Source organism: Apteryx rowi, unplaced genomic scaffold, assembly GCF_003343035.1.
Source record: "Apteryx rowi isolate R43461 unplaced genomic scaffold, aptRow1 scaffold_144, whole genome shotgun sequence".
In the NCBI taxonomy this organism is placed as follows: Eukaryota; Metazoa; Chordata; class Aves; order Apterygiformes; family Apterygidae; genus Apteryx; species Apteryx rowi.
Window position 1 is genome coordinate 99,365 of NW_020447686.1, and position 22,242 is coordinate 121,606.

At 40.1% G+C, this 22,242-nt stretch overlaps 1 protein-coding gene across 1 annotated transcript in view; it reads right to left on the reverse strand.

Moving 5' to 3' along the window:
- LOC112962233 (propionyl-CoA carboxylase alpha chain, mitochondrial-like) overlaps positions 1-20,848 on the reverse strand; it is a 115,872-nt gene extending 95,024 nt beyond the window's left edge. The window contains exons 1-3 of the mRNA XM_026058212.1: positions 20,775-20,848; positions 17,102-17,149; positions 16,950-17,018 (exon numbers count right to left, since the gene is read on the reverse strand). Of these exons, the coding sequence (XP_025913997.1) occupies positions 16,950-17,018; positions 17,102-17,149; positions 20,775-20,846 (189 nt within the window). The 5' untranslated portion in view covers positions 20,847-20,848. The remainder of the gene's footprint in view (positions 1-16,949; positions 17,019-17,101; positions 17,150-20,774) is intronic.
- Positions 20,849-22,242: the final 1,394 nt, after the last annotated feature.

Genomic DNA, 22,242 nt, shown 5'->3' on the forward strand with positions numbered 1-22,242 from the left:
AATGTCACAGTATACATATAATTTTTTAAGCTTAAGATCAGATTTCTGTTAGTCTCTAACACAAAGTACTGACTTCTCACCTCCCCAGAGTTCAAGCATTAGTCAGACAATAGAGCCAACTTGTGCTATGTTCAGAAAAAGCTTTTTAAAAACAAGAAATCTGAAACAACGGGAAGATGAAGCCTCCAGCAGCTACCCCATACAGTACAATTGTTTTGTTAGCTCTTTTCCAAGATAACTTTTGTCAACTCCCATTTATTAAAAAGCCAAGCAAAAATCAGGTTTAGCAATTTAACTTTTTCTGGGTTCAGCAGCATTTCTAGCAAACTCAGTTCCAATACCAGCATCCAGAAAAACTGAAGTTTAAGAGCAATAGCTGTGCATGTCTGAGCAAAACCAAAGTTGAGCAGAAGAGGTTTCAAACAGCTGAAGCACCATATGTGAATTTGGAAAAATGTTAAGCACAAGTCATAAGGGTCTGCCAAATAACGCAGAAAAGCTTCCATCATAAGCAAAGAGCTATTATCTAGCTTTCTCAACATTATTCTTCAAATTTTACATTCAACTTTTAAAATTAAGAGAAATAACTGGAGGCTTAAATGAACTCTCCTTGCTACTTTAAATTCTCAAAATCACATCTGTATTTTGACAACTGTATATGTCAAGAAAAATCCCAATTGAAAAAATATTTCCTCAGTTCTGAGCCTGATTCAGTCATGGTGACAGGTTATTTTAAAAAATCCCCCAGGTAAAGAACAGACCATACTTCCATTATTAGTATTCCAGGTATCTGAAAAGGCATCCATTTTATTGTCAAATATGAAGCCATAAATGGTGAAAAGATGCTGCTGCTTCTTGATTTCATCACTTTGTATAGCCAAGGACCATGGACTAATCATGTATTTACACACTTGACAATGTAATACAAATGAATGAATGAACTGCTTATTCTGTGTTTCACTTTTACTTGCATAAAGTAAGATCTCCCCCCTACCCTGTCTTTTTAAAAAGGCACTAAACAGAAACAAAGAATAATTGAGGTTGGAAGGGACTTCTAGAGATCTGATCCAATTTTCCACTCACCTTACAGTTCAGCTGAGAGGACTGTATCTCAATTTGGTTTACCAAGATACTACAGGACACCAGTGAGAGTCTTGCTAAAGCCAAGGTAAATGACATCCACAGCTCTCCCCTCATCCAAGGAGCTAGTCATCCCATTGTAGAAGGCTACCAGATTAGTCAGGCATGATTTGCCACAATAAATCCATGCTGACCGCTCTCGCTGTCCTTGTCCTTCATGTGACAGGGCATGGCTTCCAGACAACTTGCACCTTTTTCCCCCCCCCAGGAAACCGAGGTTAAGCTGACTGCCCTGTAGTTCTCTGCATGCTCCTTCCTGAACACAGGTATAAAATTCCTTGATGGCCAGGCAAAGGTCTTCCCACAACCACTGTAACATTTCAATGACAGAGCAGTCCACAACGAGATCAGCCCATGCCCTCAACTGTCTCAGATGCATCTCATCTAGTCCAATGCACTGTGTGTCCAATTTGCTTATGCAGTTGTCTTTCTCAACTGTGAGCAGAGCTGCACTTCCCCTGATGCTGCTACTAGGTTCAGGGACCCAGGAGGCCTAAGAGTAGACTTTTCCAGTAAAGACCAAAGCAAAGGCAGCATTGAGTATCTCAGGCCTTTCCTTTTGTCATCATTACGTACCCTGTCCCATTGAGCAATGAGCCCACATTTTCCTTTTGCTGTGATACACCAGAACTGTTCTTGCTGCCCTTTGCATCTCTCAGTAGTTTCAACGCCAGCAGAGTTTTGGCTTTCTTAATTCTGCCCCTGCACACACAAATTTCTATTTCTCCTGGGTAACCCATCCCTCCCCCTTCACCTGCAGTACACTTTTTTTGCATTTGAACTCAGGCAGAAGCTCCCCATGCAGCCCAGCCAGGCTCCTGCTGCACCTACCCAGCCTCCTCCACATCAGAATGGACCATTCCTGTGCTTGGAGAAGGCTATCCTTGAACACCGACCAGCTCTCCTGGGCCACTTTGACCTCCAGCGCAGTCTCCCATGGGATCCTTCCTGCCAGCCAAATCCCTGAACAAGTCAAAATCTGCTCTCCTGAAGTCCAGAATTGCAATTCTGCTTTTGCTTTCCTTACTCTTCTGGAATTTAAAGTCTCCCAGTCACCGCTGTCAAAAGCTGTTATCAGGCTTCACATCCCCAACTAGCTCTTCCTTTTCTGTAACAGGTCAAGGACAGCATCAGCCCTAGTCAACCCAATCATCTCTGTCAAGAAATTATCCTCCACACACTCTCAAAGTCTCTAGGATTGCTGTCACCCTGTCCTTCCAGCAAATATCAGAACAGTGAAACCCCCCTCCCGCCGCCATGAGTCCCAGATTTTGCAATCATGAGGCTTCCCCCAGTTTTCCAAAGGCAGCTTCATCTGCTTCCTCTTCCTGATCAGAAGGTCTGTCGCAGGCATCCACAGCAGTGTGGTCTGTCTTCTGATACTTACCCATAAGCTCTCAAACTGGCTCACTCATTCCAAGGCTAAGCTCCACATGCTCAAGTCACTCCTTGGCACAGAGTTCAATCTCATCTCACCTTCCTGGCCTGTCCTTCTCAAAGAGGCTGTAACTGCCCACTGCTGCACTCCTGTAACACGAGCTGCAGAATCCCAACATCACAGCTCTGAAACTGTGCACAGGCTTCTAATTCTTCCTGTTTGTTCCTCATGCTGTGTTTATATATGGACACTGGAGATGGACCCCCTAGTCATGCTGTTTTTACAGAAGCACAAAAGCTGCCTCCATCATGCTATCCCCACACACTTCCTCACTGTCCATCAAGGATACCTCCACTTCAGTCTCTGAACTGAACAAACATCTCCCACAAACCCTCCTCACTAGATTAGCAAGCATGTTGACAAAGACACTCTTGCCCCACTTTGTCAGATCAACTCATCTTTCACTGGTAGTCCTCATTCCCCTAAGAGGATCCCCACAGTCACAGAAAGCCAAAGTCCTGCCTGAGGCACCAACTATGGAAACATGAGTTGACCCAAACCGCGTCTGCTCGTATTCAAGCCTTTCTCTATCAGCAGGATGAGGCCCCCCCCAATCCAAGTTCCTGTGCCTTCTACCATTGGCCACAGAGCCCTCTAATTTTTTGCATACTCAAGGTCACCCTGCCAATATCACTGGTACCCATGATAATTCAGGAACCAGACAAGCCTCAGCTGTCTCTCCACAGCATTCTGAATCCAAGCCAACAAGCAACAAATCATATGAGATATCAAGTGTAGGTGGCAGATGAGTGCCTCCCTAACCCTACAGGAGGGGGCCTCCAACCTGTATCATCTGCCTTTTCCTCTTGGTGCCAACACAAGCAGAACCAGCTGAGCCTGAACCTTCCCCAGAGGAAACTTGTTCCTCCTCATCAGGGCACTATACTTACTCTACTATGTAAGTGCACATCTGCAAAGAGAAGGAGCTTTTCTCCTACTGGCAGAGGTCACAGCCTTCCCTAACTCAGGAGTCTTGCTGCTTGCTAGGATCTCAGGTCTGCAGGTTCTCTGCAAAGAACAAACTATTTTTCCTCCCTGATCCTGTGCAGTCCGCCCACCTCCTTCCTGCAGCTCCTTCACCTGCAACTCAGCACCCTGACCACAGCCCACATGAGGCCTCATCACCCCTAGTCCCAACTTCAGGGAGAAGCACCAGGCACTCACCACAGCCCAAGACATGGATGGCTGCATCCTCATTCCATCCACATACTCTTAAATATTAATTTGTGACTGCTGGCAAGATTAATGATTAACACATGTTCATTCACTCACAGCCATTTCTTTCCTAGTTATAATACAGCATAAGGAAACATGAGGCCATTGGGCAAATTTTGCAGCAAATATCGTATGATAACAGTCCCCAACTTTTAACTAACTTTACTTCAAAAATGTGTCAGTTGGGAATGCAGTGTTGATACCATCTAAGCATGGACAAACATCTACTAAAAGTTTTGTTCAAAGAGAAATCACACTATATAGGCAAGTTTTAAGCTCTTCTGACTTCTTGCTAAATGTGCAGAATCCCAGTTTGATGCAGTTTTGATGACCCACCAAGGTTTGGTCATAGATCAGAAAAGTTCTCTTATATTCAAACTGGCACCTTCACTGCATGCACATGCCCCCTTACGAGCACAAATGTCCAGAAACAGCACTCAGTTACCCACAGATGTTTAGACATTCATATTAGTGAAAAAAGAAATAAAAACAAAGCATTCCCTAAGGTGATTGGTGCTGTATTCTCTAGAAGGCTAGCAAGGAAAACTTAAATTAAGTTGTGATAATCCACTAGCATCTTAATTTAGTGCAGGAAGCTAATTCCTAGTAGAAATCTAACAGTTACTCCTTGAGACCGGTCTGCACTGCTCAAAACTATTTGAGCATTTTAAGTCAATATCAAGATACACAGATTTTCAGTCACCAGCCATGAATGATTAATGAATAAAACTTAATACCCAAACTACAACTATTTCCCAGGCCTTTTAAAAACATCCTTCACAATCTCCACTACTTAACATCATGGCAAAGTGTTAGAGGAAATAAGGTAGTCCAAATATCAAGCACTCAGTTTCACACATCTGGAAAGTAATGTGCTGTTTAAGACCACATGACACATGAAGTCACTCAACAGGAGAAAGTTAAAACTGCCTTTTCTAATCCTCAAGAGACAACCACTGCCAAGGTAAATAAAGAAATACAATAGTATCTGTACTAAGGCAGCTCACCTGATCCTTGAGGAAGTGCTTGGTGCATACTAAGATGACAGACCATCATATAAAGAACCAGCCAACAGGACCACTTGGTCACTCCTGGTTTTATGCCACAAAAACCAGTTACAAACATTGGCCATGTGCCACATGTGTCTCACATTCCTAACCAGAATCTTATCTGTATGAATTCAATACAGTTGTCTCAGCTGCCACTTACATTCCTTTCCTGCAGGGAGCCATTCTCAAACAGTTATATTATTGTGGGACCCAAGCTTGATGTGTGCGCATTGCACTGATGGCTGCACACACTTAAAGACAGCCATTTTCCCCGATTATAATCTAATATTACAAACAACATGCAAAGGGAAAGGGAAACTAAACTTTTTTAGATAAGCACCACAGATCAGGATTTCTGTATTTTTTTAAAGGGTCTTTAAGGGTCAAAGAAGGAAGCGTACATATCCACTTTAATCAGGCAGCTCAGACTGTTCATGTGGAAGAAAGGAGGTGAAGAACGCCTTCTCCCCCTTTTCCCTTTCCCACACACCCCTTTCCAAAGTGCTATCATTCACTGCCCCCAACAGGTACCACCAGTGCCACACTGAATCTGTGGCTGCTTTACATATTCATTTGTTATGCTTCAGGAAACCACACATGGAAAAAAAGGATGAGAACAGAATTATAAAAGGTCAATCTTAAAGACATGCTTCCTGGGAAGTGATGTTCCATTACTACAGAAAACAGACAAGGAAGATGGCATGCTTCCACAAGCAGTGTGCCACAAGTTTATCAACAGCTAAGTCCACATTAAAAAAGGTTTAGCTTTAAGAACTGCCTACAAGAGTTACAAAACCTTGTCCTACCTTTCAAGGAGAGTACATTAAAGGTCAACAGGCAACCAGCATACTAAACACTAGCTACTAAGAGGCTGCAGTAATTCACACAATAGCATACATCCAATTAAGTATTAATAAATGAAACTCAGAGCACTGTTTGATTAGCACAGTAAGATGAAGACAAACTGAAAAGAAATATAGGCTTATCTAAAAAAATACACACACATCTATCAATCCAGGACAGCACTAAGTATAGTTATTACTTTACAGCAACTACTCAGACTCCTGTTGTCCCCTAAATTAGGGTAAACAAGAAGCATGAGAGGGTTTGTTGTTGTTGTTTTTAAATCAAAAATAGCCAATCTAGTGCTACTTTTTGTTAAATATTTCAGGATGTAACTCCATCCTGAAAAATAACCAAGAAAGAGCTGTAAACTGTTTCAGAAACTCCTTTTTGAATGCAGTTTCAAGCTTTTACAGTTGACAATAATATTTAGCAGAATTGTTACAGTAATTCGCAATGAGGATCTGAAATCAGGCTTCAAAGGCTGACCACTCTGAGCTAAAGCAAACTTTGCTAACTGCAAACATGAAGCTTTAGCCAGACACTAGAAGACAAGCACTAAATTAAAGGTCAGATGTGCCATAATATTTATCACTTTAGTTGATCAAAGCATAAGAAAAAGTTTACCAGGATAAAATAAAAGTTTTATCATACCATTTGATATTTTAAGGCCTATTACAGCACAAGAAACAAATTTAGATTAAATCCTACCTGATTTCTCACTGTCCTTGGTTATTCAGGCATACTCAGAACACTTCCTGTCACCCCATGATCACATAGCTAGAAATTTTAGTTTTGATCCTAGTAATATATCCCATTTAAGGAACAAATACAGTTATGAGCTGTGATCAGTCCAGTTGACAGTATAACATCCATATGTATGCAGGCATAATAATTGAATAAACACCTTTCCCTCTCCCCATATGAAATATTTCCTTATTCATTTTCCTTGAATTATCTAGGGTATCTTGTCTCTAGAAAAGTGGAAGTGAAAAATAATTTATACATAAAGCAGTCACTTAAACTGAAGAACTTTTGACAACATTTAGATTCAATTTTAGATTTTTCTCTTTTCATGGGTATTTATGTTTCATAGTTTGATGCTGGCCTACCACCTCCAAGTTTAACTTACAGTCCACTCATTCTAAGAAATTGAATGTGACAAATTTTGCCACACTGATTTCACATTAACAACATTTTATGCAGAGGTAAGAACATGATTTTTAGGTGATCATCCTACTCCTCCTGTTTTTTCATCTGTACAAGACAAGCTTGGAGGATAGAGCAAAGTTTTTGTTTTAAAGATCGATATATATTTGAAATTTAACTATCAAAGGACATTCGTTACTCATTACAGACAATTCACTGGTATTAAAACAGAAAGAATAATCTGAAATTCATGTTTTTAAATAATAGTGCTATCTTGCTGCAAACATGTGAAAGACAGCTGCTTCAAGAGCCAGGAAGAACGCATATCCTAAAACCACAACACCCATAAAACAATGCGTACACTGATGCATGTATTCATGCCAATCAGTTGTTCCCACAAATTGCATTTCTATCCCTCTCCTGCACTTTCACGCTTTGTTCCAGATATCCAGTCTGGATTTTTTTCATCTTCCAGGCAACTAATACAGAATTTAGTTTCTATTTTGACATCTCTCCCTTGAAAAAGAGCACCAGGATCACACCTGTGGAACCACAGCCTGTCAAGCAACAGCCCTCACAACATCCTGTAACTGGCAAGCTACACAGTTAACAATCAAGGAAAGTATCTGGCTTTAAAAATAACCCTCCTTACAAGGATTTAAGATGACTCAAACTTTCTGATCCAGTTCATCACGTAGTCCCATGACATACCCCACCACTGGAGGCTTAGAGAAATAGATCAGGGAAGAAAATGAGTATCAAGGATTCAGGCTCACACTTACTTAAGCCACTAAACCCACACTGTCTCTCAAAAGGAAATCAGAAACTCTCCTCCGTCCCTATCCCCAACCATGTGTCCTCAATACCACTCTTGCATTACCTCTAGCATTCATGAAGCTACACAGTGAGTCACATCAGCTTACTGATCCAAGCTTCTTTCCTTCTTTTGCATTGTTTTCAGAAGATAGGCAGCCTTGATCAACTTACCACAAGGCTGCACAGGTAGTGGAGCCAACAAAAATGTCAGTTACACAAGTGATAGGAAGGTAAGAAGGGGAAGAGAACTAACTCTACACAGCCCTAGATCAGCTCAAGCTGGGTGTAAGAGCCTGTGAACATTATTCACAAAAAAAGACTTCCACCTTTGGCCCATCTCAGCCTGGAAAGAGTCCCAATAGCCAATGAAAAACAAGCCCTGCGCCGCCCGCTGACCAGTGTTTGTATATGCCTTACACCCACCCTGATAAGAAAGGAGATGGGAATACCAACTGTTCTACATGAACAGTACTATAGTACTACAGTACTGTTCATGAACACTGCCTGAAAACAGATCCTACCTGAATTCCCACAACCACAGCTGACAGCAAATAGCAGAGCTGGGACAATATAAGCCACAAGGGCAACAGAAGTGGATCTGCACAGTGAAACAGCTGGTACTGAAGAACTGGGGGAAGGATGAAGTCAGAAAAAAGACAGGACATTCCAGCTGTCTCAAAGGAGATGGGGTTCAAGGATCTTCAGCTTTTATCTCCACGGGGGAAGGAGGCAGCAGGAAAGCATGCTGCTGAAGAGCAGGAGAGCACTTCTCCCCTCAATCTCTCTTACAGAAGAACATAGCATAATAGTTTTTTTGGTCACACTGAGTGTTTATTTCCATAAAAATCACTACATATAGCATCTACCAACCCATCTCAGGAAAGAACTACAGATTAACACAAAAAATGGACCATAACAGGCACACACTTGGCATTCTGAGACAGTTCACCGTAATAAAAAAGCAGCAGGTTTGAGCCAACTTTGTTAGCAGCAGCCATTGATAGTTAATACTTCAGGCAGTGTCCTCAAACAACTCTTGGTTTCAAAGAAAAGAACTGCCTGCTCTCCCTCTATTCCCCAAGAAAAAAACAAAGCAAGTCTTCAGAATTGGTGAAAATAAGTGACTTGAGTCATGTTCAGCCTATGGCCTAGACTCTAAGGTTTAACACTGAGGTGCCTGAACACCAAATGCTCTGGGTACAGTGTCAAAGCACTGCAGTCTGCAAGACAACAGAAGCTGGCTGTCCTACTCCCACTCATCTTCCCTCTGTACATGGCTCCAGCATCCATCAGACATTGCACTGAATTATTTTAGCCTACTAAATCAATAGAAGAATGTTAACTAACCTGACAAAATAAGGTGTATGGAGTGTTAGCACTGAAATAGCTCAGCACAAGGACAGAAAGGCTAGAACAAGAAAGGGCCCATGCAAGCCAGTAGTTACAGTAGCTTAGGGTGAGTCTACATTAGCATTTAAGTTCAGATCAGGAGTGCTTTTTTGAAGGCAATCTCAATCATCCCCACTTACATTTGTTTGCACCACACAGCTGTCTCAAAGTACAAACTGGATTCCTTTCAGGCAAAACTCAACTGAAAGATGCAGTCCAGCAGCATACTAAACCATCACTAGCAGGCACCAAGTCCACAGCACCAGACTAGAGCCATTCCAAAAGAGATGCTAAAGAGCAGACTAGCAAGGCCACTGGGTCTTCAGCAGGAACCACTGCACTCTACACACTTCTGTTGCTCTGCACTACCCACTAACAGACAGCCTTCAACAGCCACAGAACCACTGCTTCAGTCTCCATAGCACTGAGCACCTAGATTAGTCATGACTGATTTAGGGGGGATTGACTTGACTCTTGTATTTGCCTACCCCAAGGACAATTCAGCACACCTTTTCTGATAACAGTGACTTCTCCCAAATGAGCTTTGTGCTAAGAAATGAGTTCTAAATCCATGTAATCCTTCAAATCAACTTGGCAATTGAATAATCCTCCCCACAAAGGTCAGAAGATCTGGGTTCAGCTCCCTCCTTCCAATGCACATTTCCCACCTTCAGGGAAAATATCCCCAGAAGAGTTTTCAGTATGATACTTAAACCATGCTACCTCCTTCCTCTCCTAATCAGTGTTGCAGCTTCAGTCAACTCCAGCAAAAGTGACACTTTCACTTATCCATTTCATACTACACAAGGTCTAAGGGTGTTTGTCTCTGTTCCAAAGGTCATATATGCTTTTCACACCATCTAATCACTGGATAAAATGCATGTCCAGTCTTTGGCAAGTGGCTGAAACTTTAGGACTTTCAAGCCCTGATGAGCCCCCAACTTCTAAAATTGCAGATCATGCTTGCATTCCTCCTCACAGCCAATAAAACTTGAATATTTGCTCATTGCCAGTCCCTCCCACTCACCTACTCAACTTAGAAGCAATGGCACAGTTTTAAAAGCAAAAGCAGACTGCTCTTGGCAGGCTAGATGCAATTTTGAACAAAAGGATGCTCCGTCCACAGACGTACTTGAGTCATTACAGAAAGACCACCATCTACATCTCCTGCGCTTTGGAACAATGTTCAGTAGTTCACTGGGTAAGGCAACAGGACAGGACAGTAACATCACCTCTACCACCGCTTATAAAAAACAAGCACTGTGCTGTCCTGCATTTGAAACAAAAAATAAATGTCTTTGTTAGGATACGGTCCTAGCTGTAGCATAGGAACATCTTCAAAGCCAAGTAAACAACCTAAGCACTGAAGGAAGAACAGAACACCAACTGCAGTCCTGTCCCCAGTATTTCCTTGGCTTGTTTTGGCACATTCCTATTTTGCACATTCCTATTCTGCACATCTTAAAGTGAATTTCTCCAGATATTGTACGTGGAAGCAAAGAGCCCATTCTATAGATCCTAGGTGCTAGTCTAGGAATCAGGTATTTAAACAATGCATTGAAATAAAATTTTCTTTTCATATAAGTACTTGAGCTAGATCTCTCCTCAAGTTATCCAAAACACAAGCTTCCAAAGAGCCATTGGCAGGCAATGGAGCCAAAATGCTTGAATTTCTAGTTTCGTAGCAGATGACAGAAGAAAGTTTCATACATTTTTAAAAAAATAAACTGCAAAAAAAAGAAAAAAGTTTGTCCAAACTCTCATTTACTAAGACCTCTATAATTGTGAGCTAGTTACCAAAGATAGCTGCTCACTTTGTGTAAGCTTCCATTTTTCAAAAAAGTAAGTTTTCTAGATGAAAACATAACCAAATTCCCCCAAGATATTTATTTTTACCAACTAGATTTCTTAAGTACAAAAGAACCTGACAGCAACCCATTAAGTTGTAGGAAAATCATCAACAAAATTAGTTCTTTTATTGTTTCAGTCAAAAGCAAAATTTGTTCACTCAAATTTATTCTGCTCAATGTAGTCTTGGTATAACGGCTGACAAGCTTAAACAGCTCTGCAGTTATCCTTAAAAGTTTTTATTCTTCCCACTTTCTTCTGAAATATTGCCTCAGACTTCAGGCCTAGAAAAAATAAACTTAAGACCATAGACCTTCCATTTCTAGGTCATTTGATGTATTCTGTTTTCCATCACTCATCTTATTAGAAGACTATGGTTCCTACAGGAGAGCTGAATTCCATGCAATTAGTTTTACATTATCAAAAGCATTCGTATCATTTTCAGTTCTATATTACCCAGCAGAACGAGACAATGTTTTGCAAAAGTTAAACATTGGATAGATCTATTTTTAAGGCCTTTTAATACAATAATACCTGAAGTTGTAAGTGATTCATAGAAAAAAATATGTTAAAGAGGTATAACCAGCTGTCCCATACTCCATAAAGTTTTAGTAGTTTACATTACTTTCCCATGGGATTTTTTGTCATTTATAGTTCATTACTTCATATGGCTATAGAATCCCTGCTGTGTTAAAAAATGCCAAATAAAATTATATCTCATTCACTGCTTTATGCTATACCTTTTGTTCAGATCCAATTAGTGAAAGCCTGTTCTTCATTTATCATACTTTTAGCTGATTACATTAGGCATTACAATAGTTCTCTAGTTCTCCTCAACAATGTTTGCACCAACAGTGTTATACTTATGGTTGAGGAGGCTCTTTCATCTTAACCCTCTGTTCCAATCAGTTCAGGGGGGAAAAGTACATATGATTACTCTTTTTCAGCTGAAACTTCCTTGCTTGTTTTCTCACCCCAAAAATAACTCCACCAGATGTTTTAATTAAAACAAAATTTCCAAATTCTATTGATCCTTCCCCACTTTACCTACCCAAGTGTGATGAACTACTCTTTCATATTTTGAACTCTAAATGAAAAACAGCATTTTGACTAGTTTACAACAATTCTTTCCTGGGCTTCTCTGAAATAACTGATTTAATAAAAGATGCTAGCCATGGGTTTCAAGACCCTAAAAAGCATCCATTATGACCTACTTTTCTGTACATATTCAGTACCTCATGACCAACTTTAATCACCATGGGTTTCACAGTAGACATTTTGTCAAACTGTTTCCCCCACCACACTGATTCTATTTCAAGACACTTGTTAAAGCAGGAACTTATCTTCCATAGCATAAATAATTTTCCAGTTACTCATAACTTTGCATTACTACATAAACACCCAAAAATCCCTTACATCACCTACCTTAACTGTGTTAATGTTCCCTTCCTACTGTCTTAATTCTTGTTCTTATAACCTACAGAAATCCTTCAGATCTTTGGCCATTTTTAAAATTAAGTGCACCAAGAAGTATTTTGTTCTTTGTATTTCCCTTCTGAGGTAAGCTTTATTCAGCTCTCATCAGAACATTCACAACTTTTTCCACACTCCCAATATATAACAATTCCTTCTGCTGCTTCCAGCTCATGACAGTTACCAAAATTTTAATTTCTTGAAATCAAAATTGTTTTGTAATGTTATATTCCAGTTACCTTTCATTAACATGTATAATATGGCAAAATGAATATTGTTCTAATAGCAGCATACTCAAGATATCTGCCATTGTGTTCCACAGAAATGGAGAAAGAACAAGAAAAATTAAGTAGTTTCACTGAAGGTCTATATGTACTTCAGCGATTCCAACCCCTTCCATTCAACGCTAAACTCCAAGGATTTCAGTGAGTTTTAACATTGCAAAAAATAAAAAGTTAACATTCAACAGATAAGAATTCAAAAGTGAGTTTTTCCCAAAAAGCTCTAGGATAAGATTATTCACTAGTGAGCCTTACATGTTTATTCAGACTTGCCAGAGCATAGGCTTTCTGTCTTCCCTAATTGTGTGCAGGCAGACTGGTGTACCAAAACAGAACATAACTATTGCAGTGATCTGTTTCCACATCAGACTTGTAAGATCGGGACCTTAAATCTAACAGGTCATGGTCCTACTTAGCTAGAGACCTTGTACTCAGTACAATCCAGCACTTATTTCTAACTCAAAGAATCCAAATCATAAACTTACACCCAAACCAAAACCTGTGTGTTTTAAGCTATTATTTGCATGGACTTCTAGAGGAAAAAAGCAGAAGTATATTCAAGATTCAAAGACCAAGGTTTTGAGACACTATGTACACCACCACCATGCAAAAACACCAGCAGATAACCCTGCTCAGGCCATTTAGGCATATGACAATGGATGGGAAAGATATTAGAAGCTACTGTTGCTCAGTGGAAGAGAAAATGATGGTACCAATAGACCTCTTACATATTCAAATAATTCACTCTTTATTGCTTGCTTTGATAAAAATAGTGCAGTTAGAGTTCCAGCTTCTACCTGCAGCCTATTTATATCTTACTGTTAAGACCCAAGTAAAGACAGAAGTTCATGTACAAAATATTCCTTAGCTATGCTCAGTATCAAATCCATTATTTAAGCATATTTATCTTCATGCCAAAGGAAGAATCTGAATCGCTAGATACTTGCTGTTTATTTTTCCCTGTACTAGACACACTAAAGGAACCCTGATTCAATTTCATTTCTGTTTTCAACCAGTATGACAGAAAGGAAAGCCCTCTGGCTTGTAGATATGTCTTTTAAAGTTATTTGTAAAAATCAGTGATCAGACTGTCCATTTTTTAGCAAGTAGCTACAAAGATAATATAAGGGGCTATTACATCTCAAAGTATACTCTAGATTCTAAATAGAAAATTTACCTACTCCAATTCATCCTATTTGTAAACATCTTAATCTAAATCAATTTTTGCAAACTATCCCTACTCTTCTAATCACTTAAACCCACATCCCACTGTTTTTAGTAAAGACTCAAATAGCTTTGGGATGAATGACCATTCAAACACCATACCTTTACATTTATTCCTGCCTTTGGTCGAATGGCCATCACCAGACTAGCTTCTATGACATTCATTGCTTTAGCAATACAAGAAGTCTTGAAGAGAAGTCTGGCTTAGTCCATTAAGTTTGAATCAAAAGAGGTTCACAATTTTTTTTTTACAGCACCCCATCACTAAGTGAACAAGTTTCTCCTAATTACATTTCTCCCAGGTGGAGACAGAGGCTCATCTGGCAGGTTGCATCAGCTCTCAAGTTGGATTTCAAAAGGTTTGAGATCTTGCTACCACTGGAATAACCAAAAATGTACCTGTTGATGGAGCCTGAAAAGAAATGAACAACACTGGCAGAAGCATTTTTGTCACTACTTTATAAGCTACACCTCAAAGAATTTGGCCTCTGGACTGATCTATCCAGATCATCTGGACTGGCAGTCACAAGCAACGATTCAAATGCCAGGTCATTCACACAAACAACGAACAACTGGAGATATCCAAGTCATTCACACAGAAAATAGTCAAACTATTTCCCATTGCAAGCAGCCAAGGAAGATATTAAAGGATGTAGTAGACATAAGCTAGATTTTTTGCTCTAATAGATGTAGCTTAGACTTGTTATAGTACAACCACCATATTTTAAGCACACAGAACAGTGTTTCACATAACCTACTCCCTTTCATTTTCCTTTAAATACTTCAAGTTTCTTCAAGCACACAGCTWATCGTTGGGTTGTGCAGCTAGATTTACTACTGGTCATTAAGAAAGGGTCCAGGGGCTAAGCTGGCACCCCCATAGTATATATTAGAGCCTCATCTCTAGTCGATAAATGAAATGCTGGCATTTAACACACCTAAAGTTATCATTATGAACTGTTCTGAATACATTAATGCATTTCTGAGATAACAGCTTGAATTTCTTTTCTCTTAAGAACTATTATGTGCTAAAAACCTTACATGGATGTTAAAGCTAAGACAACATCACAGATTGAAGCAGAGTAACTATCAGATTTTCAATTTTCTTTGTCATGTAGTATTTGTATTCCCTTCCCTAAGGTCAGGTGTTATATTTTTTCTATAATTCTTTCCCTTATGTTCTTTGATCTTGGTTTTTACTTTCTACTTTCAGATTTTCCATATTCTCTAGTTCATAGGAGTATCCCTACACTAAATATAAAGCCATCTAGATCCATTGAAGAGAAGTGCAGCAATTCATTTTTTAAGTCCATTATGGACTTGTGAAAGAATTTTTTTAATAGCATTTCGGTCTATTTTCAAAATGAATTCATGCCAGTGAACAGGGCTACATAGTGCTGCTAAACAGTAAACACATTTATCCTAACAGACACTATATACATAAGAAGGAATACAAGTACCCATTAACATGTTTCAGAGTTTTACTAGAGGGATCACACATCATACAGAATAGTTTGTATTCATATCCACTTAACCCCTGGCTTCCAAGAAAATTAGAATTTATCATGATGCCTGACACCCATCTATTAAGAACTCATTTCACAGTCCACTGAGCATCCACAAGCTACTATTCTCTCCCAGTTATGGCTACCAGTTGAARTCCAGACCAAGCATACTCTTCATTCACCTCAGGAAGAATTACTTGGCATAGGAATTCAGCAGTAAGGCATTTGCCCCCTTTGTCTCAGAAAACCCAGTTTCAGTCCCTTGCTCTGCCTACCTATCTATATGACCTGAGCAGGTCAGGCAGAAATAAAACCACGAAAGCACACATAAAAGCACTGCCAAAGTCCAAAACTCCAATTCTGAAGTTCTCAGCTATCACTTAACTCTGAAAACACCTAAGTTCTCATAGTTAAACTTCCACAGAATCCACAAATCATGCTTTTCAGTTTTTCAAGCGCTGAGCACCTCATCACCTATATTCACAAGTCCTATCATTCATAAAACATACTTTTTTTTCCCCCCTCAGAGCTTGTCTGAGGGACCTCTTTCAGTAAATCATAACACAGGGTTTCAGCTCTCTTCCAGATTCAGACAAGCTCTCCCAGGCCGCAGGGGCACCCCCAATCCTTTCCACTGTAGCAATTGCTGCAAGCAAGGAATAAGATGTTTTCTCTAGTCAGTGACTAGAGTATATGCAAGTATGACTACTTCCTTTTCCATTACTCAGAGAAAGCACAAAGGAAGTTGTCTTCCTATTCTTGCTGATGACTGATTTAAATAAATTCTAAAAAATAACACAAATTAGAGAGGAGACTACAAGATCTGAAAATGGGAGAGTAGGGCTGGGCATGTGCTAAGTACTTTACTTGTCTAGACAGCCATTTTACCACCCTCCTGCAATGTGGCTGTTCAAGCCATCCCCATATCTCTATCAAACAGAACACCTCCAGCAGGCTTGCTCAGCACACTTGGTGGGAGAGCACATTCTTCTGAGAAGGGGAAGACAATGACTTACATGTTCCAGGCACTGGAGGGACTTAAGCCAAGTTCTCCATCTCCCAGAATCCATTCTTAAAACAAAAACTCAGAGAGGCCAAGCAATATTATATCCATAGCTATAAATGTTAACCAGTTTATAGGCCTGCAAACCCAGTAGGAAGCCCACTTCTATCTTCTCCATATTTATATGAAAGTATGGAATGATTTTTATTGGCTTTTCTTGTGCCCATTAGCAAAACAAAATTCAGGTTTCACTGCCACTGTTATTTAGCACATAGAGCAACATATCTATCAACTATCATAGTTTTATTGTCTGGTTTAATCCAGGGAAAGAAGGAAACAACAAGATAACATGTTTCTATGGGCAAAATACAAAAGTGTTCACACAAAAACCATACTATATATTTGACTAATCCTCCCTCCCTTGGCATCTCCCCTTTCACAGAAGGAATGGACATAAACAAAGATGCTTCAAAATTACCAACATGCCCATTATGGTAAACAAGCCTGCATAATGGTAATTCAACAAGACTTAACTAAGTCCCATCTACCATTTGCATTCATGTTAGCAGTACTTACAGAACTGGCATCAACATCACTGTATATGGCAACTGTTTTAATTCCCATCTTCTTACATGTTTTGATGACCTGCCATAGGAGAAGTGACAATTATCAACATTTAAATTATCAGCAGGTTAAGAAAAAAAAATCTCAGAAGATTATATACTTACTCGGCATGCAATCTCCCCTCTGTTGGCAATAAGGAGCTTTTCAAAAGTCTGAAGGGAAAAGAACAGTAAGAACCTTGAGAGATGAACAAACGATAAGTTTTTTTTCCCCTTCAGAAACAGGCATTCTTTTCTCCTCCATTTCCACTAAAACATTGGTTGACTCTGAGATCACCTGCTAAAAGGTTCTGCTGATTTAACAAATGATATAGCATAAGCAGTATGCTATACCAAATCTACCTGGCATGTACACAGGTTCAGAAAAAACAAAAAGGTGTTGACTATTGACACCCGCATTCCCTGGATCTCCTTACTATGCACAGTGCAGAAACTAGAACTCTGCAGAGGTTCTGAGAAAGAGTCAAGTTCAGGGAAGGGAGACTCACGAGCACTGTCAAATACATAGCAACACCCTCAACACCCAGAAGGTCCCTGAGCTCCATGATTTGGACACAGAAGATATTCAAAGAAGGCATACTTTCCCTGCTCTATACGTCTCTGCTCTTTTCTACTACACAAAGAGAAGGACCCCACAAACTCCTTACAAGTTAGGGCGGTACTCTGAAAAACATGTTTAAAATAATTACACTGTGGGTTAGACACACAGCAAACACCCATGCTGATGTTAATATCGTTCTGTTAGGAACTGCCATGACTGTTCTCCTATTCCAGTGTCCCTGTGAGAGCTCCCAAGTTTGCTTTGGGAAAAATGCCTGTATAAACTAAAACTAGATTACTTTACCTCTAGTTGGAGAATGGTGACAGGTACCTGGGGGTCAAGTGCCTCCAACCAGCACAGATCTGGAATACAGTATTTGTCTACCCTGGGAGATTTTTAAATGACATTCAAATGAGGAGAGGTTCCTCTCTGCCTAGGGCATGGAAAGATCAAAACTTCCACTCTGTAGAGATATGCTTGCTGAATAGTACTAGACTTGCCCTTCTTCATAGCTAAGCCTCACATGAGGACCTAGCAAACTCCTGCACTGCCATCATGAACCTGTTACTCACTCAGTATTAAGTAGCAGCCACAGTGCAAGAAAACAGCAAATCAAATCAGCAAATTTCTGAAATCCCGGCACCTTTCACACTGAAGTGCACTTAACACTGCAAATAGGCCTTCAACACTCCTATCATGACTGAAAGGAGGGCATAACAAGCCATCACAGGCCAGTCAGCCTTATACCCTAGACAAATTTCCCATTAAGAAAGGGGGTGGTAAAGGAACAGAGTTGCTCAGCATAGAAACCTCATTGCTGGGAATAAGCATTATTGCCATCAGCCTCCCTGCTAAATAGATGGGTGCACTTTGATACTGCACCTGCTTTGCTGCGGATAAAGGCTGCCACTGAAAGGGTCAGTCCTGCCCTACACTTACCCCCACTGCTTTCCTCACATCAAACCTAGCAGGAATGCAGCTTCAGGACTCATCAGTTCAACATGCTGATCGAACAGTCCCACTCTGCCTCCCACACTCCAAATCAGAAACAGGATAGGGAGCCAGCAGGCCTCCCCCCTTCAGGGGCAGCCTGCAGTTGTACCAAATAAGGTTTATCAAACTATATCTTAAGACATTCAATGGCTATCTCCCTCTCTACAAACACCACCATCTGTTTTTCATGTGGTTTTGGGGGGCAGCAGTATTGCAACAGCAACTATAAAACTGTTTGTTACCCTGTGGCCATTAGTAAATGGGGAGGGGGGGTAAAGGAGAGGAAGGAACTGCAAACACCACCACGGCAATTGTTACAGGCAAGCTAAGGCACTATATTGTTGTTTGCTCCCATATCCCAAACAGATCTACCCAAGGTGCCCTTAACCAAAAGCAATTTACTTCTTCAAAGTCAGGGCTGAACTGGCATCACATGACCAGTAAAAAAAATGTTATCATGTGGTAATAGCATACAGAAATGATAGAAATCCTCTGAGATAAGAGCTGTAGCAAGCCTGTACGTAAATTCAGCCAGATCTGCTGAGAAAGACATACCACTGCCTAGTACACAGGCACACCTACACTCCACTCCAAAGTTGGATCCTAAATATCCTTGAGCAAGTTCAATTATCTGAGGTACAAACAGTAAGAATACCACAGGAGCTGGCAATTTATTTGGAGAGCTTTTTCAGCTGGGGACCTGGTCCAAAACCCACTGAAGTAACTGAAAGATTTTCAACACACTGAAACTGTTACCAAGTCTAAATTTCAGCATTCTAAGCACTTGAAGCTTTTAGGCACAAAGGCTTAGGGGGAGTAAAAAAAGCTCTCATAATACTTTGCATTGAAAAGTTTAACTCTTCAAATACTTTATCTACTTAGTTTTTTGCATTGTAAGAGTTGTTTTATTGATCAAGCACAAGTTGCAGGATAAGACTGTCAGTATGAATATGTTAAGATTTGACATTTATTTTAATTTTCCAGTTCTGCAATAAAGACACTGACAGGAAGAGACTGGATTCTTGTGCTCCTGCTGACAAAAGATGACAAGCCTGAAGTCTGGTAAGAAAAAAAAAAATCATGTGCTGCTTTTGAGCAATATGCAGTATTTCTATATGTCATTTCTACTAATTAGCTATAAAAGTTCTGTATGATAGCCTGATCATCACAAAAACAGTGGAGGAGGCAGCAAAGGAAGAAAGCAGGAAAGAGCCTGAACCATCTCTATTAGCCACTGCATGAAATGAAATGACTTCCAGTGAAGAGGCCAAAGACCCAATTTCATTGTCTCAACAATCAYGCCTTTAAGAAAGAAACAGAACCTTGATCCAGCAAAGACCTTAAGCCTGAAGAAAGCATTTAGAGAAGTCAAAATTTAATTTCGGTTAAGCCACAGTTCTAGGTACATATTGTTTTTCTCTCTGTTTTCTAATACCATTTCACTCCTGGTTAATTGCTCCTACACTGGTATATATGGGTGAATGTATTAGTCCTAAAGCGCCATTCTTGCCCTTTTATACTAGAACACCTCCAGCCACACTATTTTTCCAAGTATATTACTTTAGAGGCCATGCCAAGACAATCTCCCACCAGAAAAGTTTTTCTTGGCTAGTAGCTGTAAGTTGAGATTGCTACTGCACGAGTCAGTGAGCCACATAGAAAATTCCAACAAACCAGCAACCTCCTCCAAGATGAAGATTTACTATTCTCTACAGGCCTTAAAAGTCCCATCTTTATCCAAGCTCTAAACAAGTTCTCACGCCCACAAAAGTGTAAGCAAAATCAGATTTGGACAAGGTACATTACATCATCTAACAATCATGCTGTCACTACTGCATAATCAATTTTAGGAAAGCTTTTGGCTAATCTTGCTTCCAGATGTTTTAACAAGCCTACAGCTCCTACACCATGCAAAACATTTGCAAAACATTAAGAATAGTTGTTTGAAATTATAACATGTTCAGGCTAGCATGAAACTTTCCTAAGCTGATGATCATTTATCCAACCTTTTAAGACACACACTTGAAGCACTACCCAATCTTGGCAAACATACTGCAAGAGAAACATTTTTAGCCTAAAAAATGTCAGAAAACATACCACTAAACCAGTAACTGTACAGTGATTGTACTAGGAGAACTACTAGTGCTAGCAGAACAGGGAAGAAAGTAAATAACTTTAACAGTCAGAAGTTAATGGTACAGTAGCATGTTAGAGAAGAGACAGAACATGCACAATACTACTTACCTTTTCATTTGGATCATGCACAACTGAATATAGTCGACATGAAGTTACAAGACACCATCTTGAACAGAGCATTTCACACTATAGACAAAAGAGAGGGATAAACATTTTTTCTCCTCCTACAGTATTCCATTAAGACATAAACAGTTCACATACTGACATCTTGAGGAAATTCTTCCATAACCTTCCTTACCCCTCTTTCCATTCCCCCCCACCCCCAAGTGGATGGAAGGATCTGCTCCCCCTAAGCACACACCCAGTGAACAGTAACTTAGGACAATTTAGAAGGCCCAGGTAAAAGTCACTAGCTTAAGTATACATTATTTTTTAACAAACTCTCCACTATGACATCTTCTTTCCTTCCATCTAGTTCTGAGAAACACCTGACCAATGAGTTCTCAAATGAGCATGCATGCATATGTGCGTACACATCAGGGAGGGGGAAAGGCGGCCTTCACTGCTAGGAAACTGCTGAGGATAGAGCACATAATGCACTGGACAGTACAGAAAGCAAGAGCAGAACAGACTTTAGATGTCAGTTTGGCTCCCAGCCTTTCCCACCACAACTCCATAATGACACTGGTCTGAGGGAAAGATTGCACTTTAAAGTTACCTCAGTACAGATAGAGGGTGCAGGGAAGACTACATTTGCTCATCCAGGTGGAATGAAAAAGACTACAAAAAACTTAATACTGAGTACTGCCTTATCTAGTAGGAAGCACAAAATAGCAACGATGGGCAATTGTTCCAAGTCAGAACTGGTCAACTCCGTCTGAAAGAACTGCAGAGGTTGCAGAGACCTGAATAAGAAGCTTAGTAGAAGGTAAACGCTCTCCTGTAAGAAAAAAATAAAAAAGAGATGGACGCCTACTCCACTGGAAAGGAGATCAAAAAATTTATGTAAGGAAGCATATATTTATATAAAAGGTTAGAGAAATCAGCTGCCTGTCTCATAACAGTCATGAACATGCAGGAAGGAAGATACAGTTAAGGACAGACTTCTGCCAGGTGCAATTACAGCAATCAGTTGGTCATTACTCTAAGTTTATGGCAGGACAGTTATAGCTTCAATGACTGTGTACTGTGATGCAGATCCAGTCAGAAGAAGGGGCAAGGATGGGTATAGCAGTAAGAGTATTTTGCTCTGGAGTGCATGACATTAAGCAGACACAATCCCTCTCCTCTCAGACACAGTAGACAGAAGTCCTTATGGGACCATGAATAGTCTGAAGCTCATACAGGACACATTCAAAATGAAAGTCTTCAAGTTAACATTATCCATTGGAGGAAGTGCCTCTGGAAGGTCAGTGAGGCTAACCTAAATATTGGCAGGTAGATGGGGGGGGGAGGAGGGAGGAAAGGTGGGAAGGGATGCCTCTAAACTTTCTTATAAATACTTTTTATACAAAGCTATTTAGTTTTGAATGCATAGGAGAAGCCAAAAAAATTGTGCCACAGAAAAAAAAAGGCC